Raw genomic sequence first — 13,194 nt, 5'->3', positions numbered from 1 at the left:
TCGGTGACCTCTGTTCCCCGTGCTCTTTGTACCAGTCCAAACCAGGTCTCTGGGGCCTCCTCAGCTCTCCCAAAACACATGGGCTCCAGGGAAGCAAAATTTTGTATCCCCTCCCCCCCCCCCCGGCCCTCACCCTCTCCCTCTCCCTCTCCCTCTCGTTCGTTTTTGCAATCTCAGCAATCCAGAGCAGAGGGGGAGGGGCACGTGCAGGGCGAGGGGAGGGGTGAGACAGGAGAGGCGAGCACGCGGCGAGGGGGTCGATAAGGGGGACACGCGCGGAGTGACCAAAGGCGCGCGGCGGAGGGCGCGTACGCCGAAAAACTCCATTTCCGGGCGTGCGCCTGAGTGGGCGCGCAGGCGCACTAAGTGTCGGGCTCACGGGACGGAAGCCGCTGCCCGGAAGAAGTCCCGGCCCGCCAGGCGCCTGCGCATTGACGATCTGTGCGCGGGCCCAGGTAGGGGCGTGCGAGGGTTGCGCGTGTGAGCGGGGGGGAGGTGCCGAGGGGCCCCGCGGGGGGCGGGCGCAGCCGGGCGTTGGGGGCCGGGCGTGCGGAGCGGGCTCTCACCGGCCCCTTGTGTCCGCAGGGATCCTGCGAAGCCGCCGCCGAAGATGTCGAGCCTGGCGTCCGCCAGCTGCGAGCCCCCGGGCCCCGAGCCGCAGGAGAAGAAGCCGCTGAAGCCCTGCTGCGCCTGCCCCGAGACCAAGAAGGCGCGGGATGCCTGGTAACCGGGGCCGCCGCCTTCCCCACGCCGCCGCGGGCCCCAGTGACTGGGGCGGGTGACGCTTCCCGCCGCAGCGCATGGGCTTTGCCCTGGGGGCCGTCGCGACTCCACCTCCCCGAGCCCGGCCGCGGGCCCCCCGCGGATCAAGTCCTCCCTCGCCCTGGTTGCGTCTGCGGGGCGCGTACAGCCCCCGGGGTCGCTCGTACCGCTGAGCGAGCCAGCTGGGTCGGGCCACCTGGGAAGTGCAGACCGGGGCTGTGTCCACGGAAGCCCTCCCCTTTCATCTGGGGTGCGGTCAGCACCGCCGCGTCTCCCGGGTGTGTGGCTTTCCCCGGCGCCGCGCCCTGCCCGGCCTGTCGCTGCCCATGTCCGTTTTCAGTGTAGCCCAAGCCTCCGGCTGGTTCGCGGTGGACAGATGACCCCCTGCCAAAATCACCATGATAACTCCCGCTAATCCGTTCCCTCCCTTAGTCTGCAGGTAGGTTAGGGACTGAATAGGGCATGGAAGTTGAGCCTTATAAGAATGAGCTGGCTGGATCGGGCTAATGGACTATCTAGCCCAATAGCCTGTCATCCGGCAGTGGCTGGTGCCAGTTGCTTCAGGGGGAATGAAGAGGGCTAGCATCAAGTGATCCAGCCTCCTAATCCCGGAAATGCTCATAGGATGCAGCCGAGGACTTGAAGTGGTGCTGGGGGAGCTTTCCCAGTCATTGCCTTTATTGCCGTTGCGTCGCAAATAGGGATTTCAGTTGCCAGAACTCTGCCTGGAACTTTTCTCCATTTTAATTATAGATTAGTCCAGTCCCTCAGAAACAAATAACTAACTTCCCTGTAGATGATATTTTAAAGTTCCCAGGGGATCACCTGCCTTTTTCAGGCAGTGATTACTTACTGTTTGGGATTCGTTTTGGCGGCACCATCAATTGATACAAATGATACCAGTTCTCTTTAAATTATCAGGAAACTACTTTAATCCAATGTGTTGATGTTTAAAATTCCAGCACCAATGGTGATGCAAAAATAACTCTCCAGAAAAATCCAGTGTGTGTACAGGTCTAATCATTACTTTTATTTTTCTTAATATATTGTCTTAGTCTGATTATAAATTAGCTTTCTGCCTTCTGAGGTACTCCATCCAAATAAATATCTTATGGGGGGAGGGAGTTTCAGAGAGCAAAGCTAAAAGGCCCAATCTGGTAAGCATTTTTTAGTTTTCATATACCACCACCAACAGAAATTCATACTGGGTTGAAGGAGGAGGGAGTTACTTGTTAGGTCACAGTTAGCTCATCTTCTCAGCTGTGACAGGATGGTATGCTGTAGTATGTTTTGCCCTTTCTAGTTTACATGTCTCAGGTGCTGGGACTTGCTTTACTTCCCTTGAGAGAATAATCCATCTCAGGCTTGTCTACACTAAAGGGAAAAGTCGATCTAAGCTATGCAATTTGAGTTACATGAATAGCGTAACTCAAATCGACGTAGCTTAGATCTACTTACTGCAGGGTCCACACTACGCAACATCGATGGGAGATGCTCTCCCGTTGACTCCCCTTACTGTTCTTGATCAGGTGGAGAGTCACCGGGAGAGCGATCGGAGGTTGATTTAGCAGAACCCGCTAAATTGACCGCTGATGCATCGATTGCCACAGCGTCAATCCTCTGGTAAACGTAGACAAGCCTTAATAGTTTGCACTACTAAAGGACTGTTCCTGATATGCATCCTAATTTTTCTTAACTAAGTTTTATCCTGTTATTTATCGCTTTGGACCTCCCTACACATTTCCTTTTTTTTCCCCATTGTTTTCACCTGTCAGTTAGTGCAAGTCATCTACAAGTTTCTCCTTTCTGTGTATCCAGCTACCAGCCTCATAGCACTCCCTCTTGAGAAATAATACACTGAGAGTCTTGTGACACTGCAAGTATTCAAAACAAGGAAGTGTGAGTTTGGGTGGGGATATTAAATGGATATACCAAATTAAAAATCTCACTTCTGCCTGAAAATTGTTTTTCTACTGTCATTACAAGTAACAGAGAGGAACACTTCTCGGTGTTATGTTTTATTTATGCATATGACAGCCCTTCCTGTATAGTCAGTTCCCTACAGATGTCTTCTATATTGTATATTTCACTACACTTTCTGTATCGTCAGTTTCTCTTGTTGCTTTTGGGATTTGCACACGGCAGCGAGTCAGAGAAACACTTAATTTACTTTTAACGCACCAAAATTGGTAAGTGGTTTCAGGACACACATAGTATCAGAAACTATTAACTTTTTAAAAAAAACCTAACTAGCTCTCTACACATTCTTATGACCCATGCAGCAGACTCTTTTTGCTTCAGACTTTAAAGACTTTTAATACAAGTTAAATCTTAATTTGTGAAGTTTTTACTACAATTTGTCTGCAAACTTGTAGAGTAGAATTATGTTTAGCATTTCATAATGAACCTTGGCCTCACTGAGGAAGTTATCTCACTAAGTGGTATTCTACCCTTTAGAGGTGAGAGAATAGCAATAATAATTTGATACCTGGGTTAAAAATAATATATGCACCTCTACCCTGATGTAGCGCTACCCGATATAACACAAATTCGGATATAATGTGGTAAAGCAGTGCTCTGGTGGATCAGCGTGTCTGGCTCTGACACGCTCTGAGCGGCGTGTTAAGGGTGCCAGGCTGGGGCAGAGGGTCTCGGAGGGTGGTCAGGGGACAGGGAGCGGGGGGGGGGGTTGGATGTTTCGGAGGTTCTGGGGGCGGTGCGGTCAGGGGACGGGGAATGGGGGTGTTGGATAGGGTGTGGGAGTCCTGGGGGTCCTGTTGGGGGCGGGGGTGTGGGTAAGGGTCGGGGCAGTCAGGACAGGGGAGCAGGGGGGTTGGGTAGGGGGTGCGGTCCTGGGAGGGGTGATTAAGGACGGGGGGGGGTCGTCTCTGGAGGTGGTAGTCAGGGGACAAGGAGCGGGGGGGGGTTGGATGGGTCGGGGGTTCTAAGGGGTCAGTCAGGGGCCGGAAGTGACTATTAATAACGGAAATGCTCGAGGCCAAAGCAAGTTCAATATAACATGGTTTCACCTGTAACGTGGTAAGATTTTTTTGGCTCCCGAAGACTGTGTTATATCTGGGTAGAGGTGTACACAATTTTTAATGTCTTTAATTGTTACTAATAGCACCTTAGATTATTGCAGTAGAATTTCAGAAACCAATTTACTTTTCGTCGTTTAATCATTTTAACATTTTTGAGTTGACCGTGAAAATGCTGTCGTTAAGTAGGTCTCTAATGGTCCATGGAGAGCTTGCTGGTCCTCCTTTGGGGCTGGGACTCTGTTGGTTTGCAAGTCAGTAAATCAGTGGCTGTTAAATGAATAATAACCATCTATGATTGCAAAGTATAAACCCCACAGTTGGAAATAGGAATTATTTAGGGTGATACAAAATAGTATATGTTACTTGGTTTTCTGTCTTGGGTAGTTAAAAATTAAAATAGGGACAATATAGGCTAAACATCAAGATAACTTCCTGATTGTGGGGCATGGTAGGCCATGGAATACTTCCTCAAGGGAAAGGGCAGGTACTCCCTTCCACTGGACATTTTAAAACTAGGGTATTTTACACAACAGATTCCTATCCAGTAGCACTAACTACCACTAGACATCTTTGAGGATAAGTTCTTAGGATATGAAAAAAGATTAGGCACTTATGTAGATAATCAGAACATCCACTGTTAAATTAGACAGCATAAAAAGTTTGTTTTGTAGAATGAATATAAAACCTGTTGCTTCAGAACATAACCCAATCACTAACTGAAGGAATTTAAACTTTCACTATGGTTGGGTTATTCCATAATTGTTCCCTATGGAGTATCTTTCTCCTTCCTCTGAATTATTTGATACTGGCTACAGACAGAGACAGAATCCTGGATTGAGTGAAGCAGTATGGCAAGTTCCATGTTATGATTGGCCAAAGTAGAGAAGGGATATGTGGAGTTAATTTCTGAACTTCTCCATAGTTTTTTGGCTTGGAGTCCTCTCAAGACAAAGCACTGCACTGTATGGCATAATTCTGCCCTGGACAAGGATGGAGGAGAGAGGATCTCAGACTTAATAGGAGTCTTCCATTTCTGTGATAATAAAATGTGTGTGACTGCCCAGAGAACTGTGGGAGATGCGACTCACAGCCCCCACCACTGCAGGGGGAGGGGGACAGGTCAACTCCATCCCCGGCCATGTGGGAAGGAGGAGGAGACAGCTCCCACCCTAGCCATTGGAGAGGGGTGGTGGGTGGACAGCTCTGGCCCTGGCTGTTGACCGCTCTGGCCACTGCCGCGGGATGGGGTGACAGCTCTGGCCACTGCAGCAGGGCTGAAGCCAAAGAAATCACTGAGGTCCGGTGAAGTCATGGAATCTGTGATCTCTGTAATCATATTCTTACTCATAGTCCTCCCCTGAGGTGTGTCAATATCAGACCTGTATTTTAGAGGGGAAACTGAGGCACAGGTCTGTAGTAGCTAAAAATTATGGCCTAAATGACTTACCAAACGTCATGCTGTGAGTTAATGACAGAACCAGGAATAGAACACAGTTCTCCTGACTGCTGGTCCCCTGCTCAAGCCACTAGAACTTGGTGGCTTGCAAAAGAGAACTGTTTTTTGTGTGCGTAAAGTATTTTGGTGCAAACATGAACATGAGGTGTGCTTGTTCCACATCACTGGAATCATTAACCCATGCATATTTTTCCCAAATAATACAATGTATTAATTGAAGTCTCTTTAGGTTTCAACTTGATAACTATTCTTAATCATATTTATGGCCTTGTAGCTGCTGGTACCACCCCTTACAGCTACAAATGTTCTACCCTAATAGGGAGATGCCAAAAGTAGCTCCATTGTTCAAAATTCTTCCAGAATTTTCCTTTTAATGGGAACTTTGCACAGACCTGGAAGGTGACAAACTTGAATACTTTTGGAGGAAAGTAAAGGTATAAATCTGAACATGTTCTAATTTTCTAAAGTAGTCTTGTGTTCTGAAGTTCTATAGTTGGCCAAGCGACTCAAGGTTTAACACTCAAATCAACTCAGTGGCATTTCTGTTTGTCTGTAATGTGATAACTTTGGAATGCTGTGTTTGATCAATTCCAAAATTTCAGGGATGTTCTAGGTATCCATGAGCATAAGCCCAATGGATTTTGATGCAACTCAGACACTGGAAAAGCCTTACTCCCAGGAAAATCAGGGCCCCCAGACTGCCTGGTACTGTAGGCAAAAGGATCTTTCTGCCACCCCTTGCTGCTGCCTACACTTGTCAGATGCTGCAGCTTAACTATCTGTACAGGGAGTTGTCTGTAGCCTGGACCCTACAAAAATAAGAGCCTTACAGGGAGGGTTTAAAGTGTGTGTGGTGAATGGGGACCAGTGGTAGTGAGGGCATGGGGGGAGCGGAGCAGTGGGGGTGTGGGAAACAGCAACCCAGAGAGGGAGAGAAAAGTAGAGGTGGAGCTGTGAGGAAGCAGGGACCCACAGAGGACTGTGGTGGCGGGGAAGCCAGGACCCAGAGGAGAGTGGGGACAGGGAGAATCTACTTTGTGATTGTGGGGGCAAGGGAGTGAACTAGGGACCTGCAAGGGAATGGACGTATGGGGAGTGTTGATGAGGGATGCAGGAACCTAGAGAATGACACCCTGGCATGTGGTGGAGCTGTGGGAGAGTTGCAAAAAGTCCCTGGAATAGAGGGGCATGAGAGGATGGCGTACAGGAAGGTTGTGGGGGGATGCAAGGAGCCCCTGATGGGTGCAATGCATGTGGCCTACACAAGCTACAAAGCATGTGTCCCCCTTATTGTTAAGCTCAAGTTTTCAAAGATCTTCTTCACCACCACCACCACCACCATCCCCCACCCGATTTGAGGTTTCATCTTTTTTTCAGAACCTCTTTTCATTTAAAAAAAAAAGATGGCACATAGACTCCTGGAAGAAAAAAAAATACTGCCTTGGGTATAACACAGGCAAAAGTATTAACTGACTCAGTTTAATTCATTGGTGTCAAGTGAGTTTGCAGCTGTGCAGCAAAGATGAAAAGCTTAATGAGTATGCCTGTAATGTTAACTTTCCCGTGTCGTCTCCTTGTATTGTCCAGGTTCTCTGAGCATAGAGCCCAGCTGGCAGCTATCTTCCTCAAAGTCAGCTTGGCTTCCATTGCAAGCTGTGACAGACAATGGCCTTCTTTACTAAGAGTAGCCTCCCTTCCACTTGAAAAGGCTGTAGGGAAATGACAGCCATTTTATCTGAGAAAAGCCTGTGGCTTCATTCCTATGGGGAAGGACGGGAGACAGTCAATATCTTTACTAGGTGTCCTCTCATTTCCACATGCAATAACTAGATGAGGATAGTCTCTCTGAAGTAAACCAGTTAATTCTCCCTGAGGTAAACTGTAGATTAAATTAATTTGAAACTACTGCCTTTTCAATTTATTTTTATTTTAAATATTTAAAAACAAGCAGGGAAAGTCAAACAAATCAGCTGAGTTTAAGGGCAGCCTTATATTAAATCAGATTGTTTCAAATTTTTATTTGTGTAGTTGATTTTATGGCCTGCTTACTATGAAATCTGTTGTACAGTTTCTTCCCTTCATGAACCCTTCACCTGCAAGAGTCCATCGGTCCTGCAAATCTGAGGATTACATGGTGTCCGTTTTGCTAGCTAACCAGGGAAATCTCTTTGTCTTGCAGCATCATTGAGAAAGGGGAGGAGCACTGCGGGCCTCTTATTGAGGCTCACAAGGAGTGCATGAGAGCCTTGGGGTTTAAAGTATGAACGAGATGAGCAGCGGGGCTGTATGCATGGTGAGTATAGACTGTGGGACCACGTTCATCACTTGGTCTCTGCCTCTGCAGTGGCCCTGAGAACACAGTAGGTGTCACTAGTAGGTCTGGACTACCAGCACAGCACCTCCTTATATGTGAAAGGCGGTGCCTTAGGATGAAGAAGAGAAGGCAGGCATCTGCTGCTGGCCTCACTGGCTCAAGAGTAACTGCTGCTGGCCTCTTAGAGTAGTGGTTTTCAAACTTTTTTTCTGGTGACTCAGTTGAAGAAAATTATTGATGCCCGTGACCCAGCGGAGCTGGGGATGAGGGGCTTGGTTGAGGTATGGGAGGGGTTCAGGGCTGGGGCGGAGTGTTGGGGTGAGGACTGCGGGGTGGGGCCGGGGATGAGGGGTTTGGGGTGCAGGAGGGGGCTCTGGGTTGGGTTGGGGGCTCAGGGCTGGGGCAGGGGCTTGGGGTAAAGGAGAGGGTCAGGGCTCTAGGCTGGGGGTGCAGGCTCTGGGGTGGGGCCAGGGATGAGAACTTTGGAGTGCAGGAGGGGGGTCAGGGCTGGAGCAGGGGATTGGGGCACGGGCTTACCTCGGACAGCTCCCGGTCTGCGGCACAGTAGGGGTGCTACAGCAGGCTTCTTGCCTCTCCTGGCACCGCAGACTGTGCTGAGCCCCGGAAACAGCCAGCCGCAGGTCCAGCTCCTAAGTGGAGGCATGCAAGTGACTCTGTGCAGCTCGTGCCCACAGGCACCGCTCCCCCCAGCTCCCATTGTCCGGGCACAGGTAGGGACTAGCCTGCCTTAATCGGGCAGCGTCGCTGACAAGACTTTTAACGGCCTGGTCAGCAGTGTTGACCAGAGCCGCCGCGGCCCAGTGTCTTACATTCCATGACCCAGTACTGGGTCGCGACCTGCAGTTTGAAAAGATGCTGTATTAGAGGGTTTGCAGTGGTGAAAGGACTGCTGGGAGTCTGCATCCATGTTAAGTAATTCTACAATCACAAAGCACAATCCAACCCTTACTAACAGCTGTCCTGTAATACATTTGGATTTGGAGAGGGTTATAAACAGGGAGTTTGAGAGGGTATGAAATGATTTAAAATGACAGTGCCTTCTTTAAATATGGAGTTCAGCTTTCCTTCTTTCATCTTTTATTGTCTCACCATCATTACAAAGACACCATACTGTATTCTTAGAGTACCTACAACAGGGAAACTCTGGAAGTGACTGTCACGAGTGTAGTGGTCAAATTGCTGCACATAGTGACCTTTATGACAGGAGGCTGTTGAACTGTTACTGATCATGTCCAGTAGGAGTCTTGTCTCTTATTTGAGGTATTCTTTTTCTTCTCCTAGGTGATTTGCTGTTGGGTGACTGGTTTCTCGGGTGGCTGAACAATATTAAGTTATTTCTGCAAGCTACTTCAAAGAACAAACTTATGAGAAATCTATTTATAAAGAATTTCTAATAAAAACCATATGTATATTGCCTCTGTGGCACCTCCATTATCTGATCTTGACTGGCTGATAGAGATATATTTTCCTCTTAATAAAGGATTTTAAAATGCTCATTCCCCTTTCATTTTTAAAGCAAAGGTACCCCCACCTTCTAACCCAAACCGTTTTCTGTAGTATGTTGGGCAGCAATTGGTTAATGACTCTCCTTTCTTTTCCCTATCCACATTGGAATAAGAACCGCGATAGCTGCAATCATATTAAAATATGCTAGTTTCTAGTGAGATTTTTCCCTCTACTACTATGGATGGGGAAATCATGCTAGCGATAAGTGATCCTATTGTGGACAAAAGCAAAGATATGCTGAAGCTTGTAGCTGTTGCCTTTTGTGCAGGGATAACCAGTATTGCAGATAAGTCAGGGCATCTGCTCCTGTAAGCCTGCTGCTCTTTGCACGGAACTTCCCCTAGGGTTGAAACAGGTTCTGCTGCTCCTAATGTTGTACTGTCCACATCTCCCGAGACAGAAATTTAATAATCATTGGCACTTCTGTACCGTTGCTTGAAAAATTCACTAGCTCGTGGAAAGTTAGGAACTTTCCATGTCAAGTTGGGGAGGCTTAAGCTAACACCTTTTTAAAAATAAGTTTCTAGCCCTCATGGATGCTCAGATATACTCACAGTTAACTGATAACAGTGCTACCTTTGTCCTCCTGAGTCTTCACCCATGTTTCACTATATGTACTGGCTCAGGGCTTTCCCAAGCCTGCTGCAAAGTGAAATTAACAAGACATTTGTCAGTTTCTCTGGTGTTATTCAAAACACTTTGGGTGGCACAAATACTGACAAATTTAATTTTGACTGGTGTGTTTTGAAAGCTGCGAGTTGAGTCTATTTACAAGTAAGGGACCTTAAAAATGGAAGCTGGGGAAGAGTGGGAAGAGAAGCAGACCTCCCTTCGCTAACAGCTATGGGTTGGGTGAGAGAACTCATTCTCCTTTACAGCGGCTCTAGACTGGGCCCTTCACGTTTGTCCGAGACCTATCCAGAAGCTGATCCAAAAGACTGAGCCTCCTTGCAGTCATCAGAAACAACACACTGGAAGTAACCCCAATGCACTCTCACTTCCCAGAAACTTCTGTCTCTACCGGTGGTTCGTCTCTTGTGTTAGCCTGTGTTTTGTAGGTTTTGTTTTCTAGTAGAAAGCATACAGTAAGCTTTTATGTTTTGTATCTATAGCCACCTCTACCAAAGGATCTGTAAGCGCTTCACATATGTTAATTAAACCTTAACCTGCTCTGTCAGGAAGGTAAATAATATCCTCGTTGTATTGAGGGGCAAACGGAGACCCAAAAAGGGCAATTACTTGCTCAGGGTCACAGGTAGTGGCAAACCAGCAATAGAACTTGAATCCTCCTGGTGCATATTCCTGCCCTTTGGCCACAAGATCATCCTTTCCTCATTAGTGAAGGCCAAGAAAGAGTGAAAGAGGAAGATGAGTATCCTCCGTTTATATTTCTTAGGTTCCAGTTCTCCCTAACCACTGCAGACTACGAATAACTCCCCATCAAGACAGTAGGAGTTGCTTGGGTTGGGTGGGGGTGGGGCGGGGGAAGAACAGCTCTGTGTTTGCTAGGCACCTAATTCTAAGTGTGTCTAACTTTCTGTTGTCCTGTTTCACCCCCAAACAGACTGTGATGAAAGTGTTTTTTCAAATTGCTCTCCTGGTGTATGTGGCAGCCTTAACTTACACTGTTTCTTCACCCTACAGTAAGCTGCCAAAGGTGACCCAGGCTCTGGTATTGCTTACTTTGGTACTAATAAGTGTTCCACATGGAGCCAGTCTTCCCAGGGACAAAATCAGCCAGGGATGGTGACTGATTGACTCATTCCATCTCCTTTTTTAAAGGTGTCTTCAAGTCTCACGCTAGCCCTTTCTAGTACAAAGTGTGTTAATCCAGAATACAGTATTAGTAGAGGAGCTGCTCATGTCTCTTTAAGTGACTAGTGCCAATGGGAATGGTATGATAGGCATGACTGCTGTAAGTTTGTCCTGAAACACAACCACCCTTGTAATCCTATCTTATGCAAAGGCCTATTCCACTGGCCTATGCAGGCTGACTTCATACTGTTGTCCTTTGCATCCATATTCTGACCTCAAAGGATGCATCTGGCTGTGAAAAGTGACTGCTTCCTGACAACCGTGAGAATTCTCCCACCGGAGCACAGCTGATGATTGTGTTACTGATGCAGAGGATAGAACAGGATCCAGTTTGCTCTCCTAGAGCTCTGTTGACACTATAGGATGACGGAAGATGTTAAAACCGTGACTATTACTGCTGTTGTAAGGGACAGGAAGAGCCTAGCTGGATCCTCAAAACCTGAGTGCAATTTGCAGTAGTGATCACTAGAGAAAACATCTTTTTGCAGCATATTGGCTCTGGAATCATGGGGGGAGAGTAACTGCTCCCATTGAGTAACTTTAGCAGCCACTCTACTACTGTCCGTGCACTTCAAATACATGAGCAAGGGGGTATGTTTTTCTTTCTGTACTGGATGAAGCCCCTATGTGTTTGCAGCAAACTATAAAAGTTTAACATGGTGTTATGTTTCCTGTGGGGTGGGCATTCCTTCCATTGCTGTGCCTGCTGTGTAGCTGCCAGCTAACTTTGCTGACACCAGCAGTGCTGCTGCTGTAACATGGATTGTAGAAGGTGTACAACCACCGCCAGTGCTGCCTAGTGGTCAGGCAGTGGTTGGCAGGACATCTCCCTGCTGAAGCGCATGCCTGTCTTGGAGCGCTCACACCCAGTTGTTTCCAGTCCTTCCCTTTTGCACAGGAGCTTTGCGGGCTGGGCCCTTGAACAGTTACTGTCTTTTCCAGCTGGCATCTCAGTAGGTGAAGGCTCTTATTGTAGTATTGTCCTTTCAGAGTGGGTAGGGGATTCCAGGCCCTCCCTGTTCACCAGGCTACAGTCCAGGGCCTAAATGGTGGGCAGCTCCAATCAGCACCTTGGAGCTAAAGCCACTGCCCCCCAGACTACTTCCTACCCCAGCCTCCTCTAGCTCCCCAGAGTAAGTCACTCTGACCAGCGCGCTCTGTCCCATGCTTCTCTTTTATGGGTTTGCACAAGTCTATGTTGTCAGGTCCCAGGCAATGAGCTCCTGGGCAGTACTTTCCCCTTACAGCAGCTGTCTGCTCCCTTTCACTGCCCCCCTCTGAGCTGCTTTGCTCTCCTTTTAAAAACCCTGCCTCCAGCTTGTGCAGGTTTTGCAAGTGTGTCTGGGCGGGGTGGCCTGGGCCCAAAGCTGCTCCTTAACTCCATGCTCTCCAGTGTGGGGTTTGTATACACTATCACATAGATCCAAACAGAAGAGCTGCTCACAGAGTAGACAAGTGCACCCTAATTGCACAGTGCCTTCCTCCTATTTCTGGAATGGAAATACAGCTTCCTCAGAGCCTGCTAGAGATAGGAGGGAGGATCCTATGCTAGGGTAGAATTTGTCCATTGCACATTTCCAAGCAGTCCACTTAACGTTCCCCATCCCCCTGTGCCCTGTAGCATGGTAATGTTAAAGGTGTGAAAATCCTATTGGCTCCTCTACTGAAATTCACCCCTCACACATTCATGTTTGCACTGTGTTCAGAGCAGGATCATTGCCCACACTATATGCTCCAGTCTCAGTTTAAATGTCCCACATGATGGAGTTGCCACCATGTCCCCTAGGAGGCTATGCCACAGTCTGACAGGTCTCCTCCCTAGAAAGCATTTCCTGATATCCTGACTATGTTTTCCTTTGCTAGCTTCCTCCCATTGCTATTAGTTATCACCCAGCAGGGAGGTAGACTTTCTGGTTTTGTAATATTATGGACATTCCTTTGCTCCAAAACAATAGCGAGGAATAGAGTGTAAGCCCCCCCCCACACACACACACTGTAATAAACTAGCTACTTTTCTCCTTTCTGACCTCCATGTTGGGCTTATCTAGTTCTCTGAGTTATGCTAAGTGGCCAGTGCCTGTCTGTTCTCTGTTCCCTTCACTGGCTTCGCTCTTTGGATTTCAATTCCAAACATGGTTATCCATTTGGGGTCTCTCTTCATTCCGTTGCCAAGTGATATACATTCCAAATTCAACACAAGTGCCTGTTGCTCCCCCCTCCCTCTCTGTCTCGCTGCTGCTCTCTCTCAGTCTCTATTTTCACTCCTGGAAGGCTGGGGA

At 47.9% G+C, this 13,194-nt stretch overlaps 1 protein-coding gene across 1 annotated transcript; it reads left to right on the top strand.

Annotated features, from left to right (window-relative positions):
- Positions 1-345: 345 nt before the first annotated feature.
- On the top strand, positions 346-9,090 carry COX17 (cytochrome c oxidase copper chaperone COX17). The gene is made up of 4 exons (XM_074947553.1): positions 346-455; positions 586-723; positions 7,439-7,552; positions 8,876-9,090. The coding sequence occupies exons 2-3, from the start codon at positions 611-613 to the stop codon at positions 7,521-7,523; spliced, it is 198 nt and encodes a 65-aa protein (XP_074803654.1). The 5' UTR covers positions 346-455; positions 586-610; the 3' UTR covers positions 7,524-7,552; positions 8,876-9,090.
- The last annotated feature ends 4,104 nt before the right edge of the window (positions 9,091-13,194 follow it).

The sequence above is a fragment of the Natator depressus genome, chromosome 1 (genome assembly GCF_965152275.1).
Source record: "Natator depressus isolate rNatDep1 chromosome 1, rNatDep2.hap1, whole genome shotgun sequence".
Classification (NCBI taxonomy): Eukaryota; Metazoa; Chordata; order Testudines; family Cheloniidae; genus Natator; species Natator depressus.
This window is presented reverse-complemented; position numbering and strand designations above follow the sequence as displayed.